This window comes from Theobroma cacao, chromosome 7, assembly GCF_053813885.1.
Source record: "Theobroma cacao isolate CCN51 chromosome 7, ASM5381388v1, whole genome shotgun sequence".
NCBI lineage: Eukaryota > Viridiplantae > Streptophyta > Magnoliopsida > Malvales > Malvaceae > Theobroma > Theobroma cacao.
In genome coordinates, this window is record NC_142645.1 from 10150866 (window position 1) to 10156318 (window position 5453).

Sequence of the window (5453 nt, forward strand, 5' to 3'; positions counted from 1 at the left end):
ACAGCTTTGTCGGTCAATTCCTCGCACCATCGCGTCAAGGACCTAACACCTTAATTTAGTTAAAGTGACACGGAGTCGGATGTGACTTGCCACAAGCTTGCAGTAGCTTTACCCAACAGGCTGGCCATCTAAGTCTTTCTATGTGTTTGTCTCTCTATGCTATGCACATTCAAAATCATGCTTGTATTCGTATTCGATGTAGGCCTCGTCACATACATCTGTTATCGTATACTTGCCTACAATGCATTGTAAAATCAAATCAACCATAGGGAAAAAGGAATGAAAGTTATGATTGAGAAAAAAGAGAAAAACTACGGGTCTTTTTTTTTTGGTTAAATTATGGTAACGTAATTTAACATTCACATAGTTTTATGATATAAAAATTTATTTTTTGAATTTTATTGATTATATTTTATTATGTTCTTTAAAGGAAATGATTATTTTAATGTAAAATATTTATTTAATTTTATTTTTTATGGAATTGATCTTATTTTACTTACATATATTTCATGTCCTTACGTTTTAAATATTAACTAATTAGAGATTTGATCAAATCATAATCCACAAACTAGTATATCAAATATATATAGACTCCCTCCATATCTTTTTTATTTTTTGTTCATCTTTTTCTTAAATATATTTTAGTTTTTAATTTTCCTATTATGTGCAAATTAAATTTTATTTGTTTATACACTTTTCTTACCGTATACCTTCCTTTCCTTTCCTCCTCCCTTGTCTCTTCTCACTACTTTTCTTCTATCCTCTTTCCCTTCGGTTGTACTTATTTTCCACTCTCCTTTTCCCCTCAGCACTCACTGTGTGAACTAGGAAAGTCACCACAAGCCTCCCCAGTCCAGTACCCTTTAACACAACATTAGAAAAAGAGCAAGAGCGACCCCAACACATGCCACACACTTCCTCTCCCCTTCCAGATTCCCCCCTGCATTATTCATCAACAAACCACCCAAATTAATTTTAGCATGCCTAAACCAAAAGCACAACTTCCATGGTTTGGCCTCATGGCCGCCCTTGCTTTATTTCTACTCCCGGAAGCTTGCATCGCTAGAAGCAGAAACAAGGATTGCGGCGTTACTCTGTGTGGAGACGTTAACATCAGCTTCCCTTTTCGATTAACAAGCCAACCTCGCAAGTGTGGTGACCACAGGTATGAGCTGGAGTGTGACAATAACAACCGCACCACTTTGGTCATGAAACATGGGAGATTCTATGTCCAAAACATCTCTTATGGAAATCATACAATACAAGTTGTCGATGCGAGTTTGGGCAAGAATGATTGCTCCCTTCCTCGCAGTTCCTTCATTTTTGGTCATCCATGTAAGCTACCGTATTGGGTGTCGTATCCTACGAGCAGCAATATGTATCTTGTAAATTGCACAACACAGATGAAATCTTCTCTGTATGTTGATGCCTCTCGTTGCCACAATCGCTCTTCCCATCCACCTACCTACTTTTATTTTTTAGATCAAGGAACTCGGCCTGTTGATTTCAGTCAGTTTTGCACGGTCGACGCACAGGTTCCAGTTGGGCTAGAGAATATCAGCAACATGTCTACTTTGGACATCTACAAAAACCTATTACTGGGCTTTGAGTTGTCATGGATGGACTTAGATGATTTCCCGCTGCATTGCACGGAGGATAAACTTCAAGTGATGTAAGAATTTTCGATAATTTTGTTCTATTTTCCTAGGCTGAGTTAGGTTGGGTCATTAAATGTGATTGGAAGAATTATGGTTAAAAAATTATTATATTTTGTGAATAATAAAAAGTTAACGTTTCGCTCAAACTTGAGATTGAAAATTTTGAAAAATTTCACTTCCTTCTAGCTGATTTTATTCTTCACATGAAGCAGGGGAGACCTGCTGCAAAGAGGAAGGAATACAGAAAACTCCCTGAACAATGGAGTGAAGAAATATAACAAACTAATCCTTTTTTGTATTTATTGCTCCGCCAACCTCAAAAGAAACTTGATTAAGAAATTGAACAGAATATATATGGCCGCAAGCTAGACAAGTTAGCCCAGTCCTTTTGGAAAGGTAATGCGCAGGTCAAGGGGTCGAATCGCTGTCCTGCTTAGGGGCTATAACCCTTGTTACCTAGCAAAAGGAAAACAAATTCTACAAAAAATTCAAAGCAGGGTACAAAACAAACCTTTTATTTTAGTTGCTGATATCTTTGTTTTATTTGGATGTGTTGCGCATTCCAGATTGGACTCGTTGCGATCTGCCTTGGAAACCTATGTGGACAGCTTCGTAGATTTCCCCTTCAATAGGGAATATTATTATGGATCTACAGGTATGTTCAATTTGCAGGTTTCATAAGTAGTTTTCGTATTGAATTTGCTCTTTTTGTTCCTCATATGGAAATGATTATGTTTCGGTTGTCTTGGTATTTTTCTACAGGTACGTATATATCTCTCGGAGTAACAAGTAAGCTTTAACTCTGCTATTGCATATACACAAAATTGAATTTTTTGAAAAAAAAAAATATTAAAGAGCTATTAGATCATACCAGCTTATAAATGTACCAACTTAAACTCACAAAAGAATAAAGCTTTTTGATAATTTTAATTTTAGAGGTGAAAGAGTACTAGAATTAAAATATTATATCTTGTATGTATAGATTAGGGATGGCATAACAGGGTACCCGCGGATACCCAAACCGATTATATAGGATTAGGGTACTCTATAATCGAATTTACGTAGTGATTTTACTATCCGTATCAGATTAACGTAGGGTATAGATATCACCCTTTGGATACTCGTTACTCAATACCCATTTATAAATATTTTATTATTACTTAAATAATTAAATTAAAAATATATAATTTTGTTGGTGTTTAGATTTTAAACCCATACAACTTTGCAAATTATTAAAAATTAACAAATATATGAAAAGTACGGTTACTTAAATTATTCATGTGATGACATTAATATATTTAAATTAAAAAAATAAAAAATTATTAATTATATTTAGATAATATGAACATCATAGTAATATAATTACTTATATATATACACTTTTAATATAAATATATTTACTTGCTATTTTGTGTTAACATTATAAAAATTATAACTTATAAAATTATTAATTATAATAGATATACTATTTGTTTATATAAACTTATAATTTTTTTAATATATAGAATTTTAATAATTTTTTACATAATTAGGTTTTTAAATAGGTTAGGGTAATTATAGGGGAGTGAGGATGTATTAGGGTTACGGTTAGGGTAATAACTTTTAAAAATATTCGAGTAGTTAATAGGGTTTGGGTATTTTATTTCTTATAGGGTTAGGATTCGAGTACCTCAAAATTAACGGATACCCTTTTCGTTGACAACTCTAGTATAGATAGAGGAACAAATAATAGTAAATAAAAAAAGCTATGGGCTTGAATAATATGATAGAATACACTAAGTAGTTATTAATTGAACATATGAATGGTAAAAATTAGTAATAAATATTCTAGTATTGCACATGGTGATTTTAGTTATTAAGAAATTACCGAATGCATTACTTGATAAGAATTTGTCTTTCAAGCTATGATATTTAGTTTCCTTTATCATATGCAAACTATACTATTTAATTATGAGAGAATGCTTCATACTACACTTTTAATTATTGGGCAATTCTTGCACTAGTTTTTCTTTTCTTTTCTCTTTATTGTCTTTCTGAAAATAAGCATCCTACAGTTTTCCATTCTGTTATAAATTAGTTCGTTATGGTGAAAGATAACAGCACTTAAGTTGCCTGATATAAGACATAATCACATTTCTTTCGAAAATAGTTTCATTCAATATACTAATGTGTTCCAACATACTTTTCTTAAAAAAGGAGGAGTTATCTTATTAAGAGCTTTGCCGGGAATATGTTGCTTGATCGTAGTTGTTACGTACAAATGGCGAAGAAGACATTTATCTGTGGATGACATGATTGAGGAGTTTTTTCAAAGTCAAAATGATATAATACCGATAAGGTATTCTTATCGTGAAATAAAAAGAATGACTAAAAGTTTTCGAGATAAATTAGGTGAAGGCGGTTATAGTTCAGTGTATAAAGGAAAGCTTTGTAGTGGTCATTTTGTAGCAATAAAGTTATTGGGTAAGTCAAAAGCTAACGGACAAGATTTCATTAATGAAGTTGCTACAATTGGGAGAATTCATCATGCTAATGTGGCAAGACTTATTGGATTTTGTGCGGAGGGATCAAAACAAGCTTTTGTCTATGACTTTATGTCAAATGGATCTCTAGATAAAATCATATTTGCAGAAGAAAATAAAACTATTTTGAGTTGGCAACAAATGTTTGATATTGCACTTGGCGTGGCTCGAGGAATTGAATATTTACATCAAGGATGTGACATGCAAATTCTACATTTTGACATCAAGCCGCACAATGTTCTTTTAGATGAGAACTTTATCCCAAAAGTTTCGGATTTTGGTCTTGCTAAACTCTATTCAGTAGATGATAACATCGTATCACTCACTGCAGCACGAGGTACAATCGGATATATTGCTCCTGAATTGGTCTACAAAAACATTGGAGGCATCTCGTACAAGGCTGATGTTTATAGTTTTGGAATGCTATTAATGGAAATGGTGGGAAGAAGGAAGAATTTGAATGTACTTGCTGAACACTTAAGTCAAATATACTTTCCTTCATGGATTTATGGCCGATTGCATCAAGGACAGGACTTTGAGTTGAGATAAGTTACAGATTTTGAAAAGATACTTGTTAAGAAGATGATAATAACAGCTTGTTGGTGTATACAAGTGACACCTAATGACCGTCCTTCAATGAACAAAGTCTTGCAGATGCTTGAAACAGATGTTGAGCTCATTCAAATGCCCCCCAAATCTTTTCAACTTCCTTTTGAAATATCAACTGGGGATCATGTTGATGACAATCCAAGTGAGGATCCAACTTCATCACTTCTTTCTTCGAATGAAATTAGCTTAAATATAGTCTAAGTTATGAAACTTTTCATTTTATCACGTTACCTTTGTACTTTGATAATGAGAAAAAATCATGTCCCTTTAGAATTTTGTATTATAATTTCCAAACTTTTCTCTGTATTTTTAACTCTGTTTTTATTGGTGTTTTTTCTTATACCATTTTGTGTTTTATTTCATAGTATATATCCTTCATTTTGCTTATTTGACCTATGTTATTATTTCCTTTGTTAAGCTTAACCTTCCCCTTTTTTGTAGAAATGGCTTAGAAAAATTAAAAAATGGTAATGGAAACCAGAATTCCATAAGATTTAAATTCCAAGACAAGGCCGTAGTGGTTGCCTTTGTTTTATATTTAAGTCCAAGTATGCTAAAGATAAAAAATAGAATAGAAAATGAGTAAAGTTTGTCACGACCCGGAACTCCCTTCGAGCCCGTGATAATCGCCGCGGTGTCCCGATGAGCACTTATCTCCCGGAAT

General features: G+C 33.0%; 1 protein-coding gene across 1 annotated transcript; it reads left to right on the forward strand.

The window, feature by feature from the left end:
- The first annotated feature begins 792 nt into the window (after positions 1 to 792).
- LOC18594487 (LEAF RUST 10 DISEASE-RESISTANCE LOCUS RECEPTOR-LIKE PROTEIN KINASE-like 2.2) lies at positions 793 to 5111 on the forward strand. The gene is made up of 4 exons (XM_088808577.1): positions 793 to 1672; positions 2225 to 2313; positions 2421 to 2447; positions 3855 to 5111. Exons 1-4 carry the CDS (start codon positions 981 to 983, stop codon positions 4727 to 4729), a joined length of 1683 nt encoding a protein of 560 aa, XP_088664703.1. The 5' UTR covers positions 793 to 980; the 3' UTR covers positions 4730 to 5111.
- Positions 5112 to 5453: the final 342 nt, after the last annotated feature.

Excerpts from the sequence above, each read along its gene's own strand:
- LOC18594487 (XM_088808577.1), top strand. The coding sequence starts at position 981 with ATGCCTAAACCAAAAGCACAACTTCCATGGTTTGGCCTCATGGCCGCC. Across the intron at positions 1,673-2,224 it reads GAGGATAAACTTCAAGTGAT|ATTGGACTCGTTGCGATCTG; the intron begins GTAAGAATTTTC and ends TGCGCATTCCAG. Across the intron at positions 2,448-3,854 it reads TATATCTCTCGGAGTAACAA|GAGGAGTTATCTTATTAAGA; the intron begins GTAAGCTTTAAC and ends TTCTTAAAAAAG.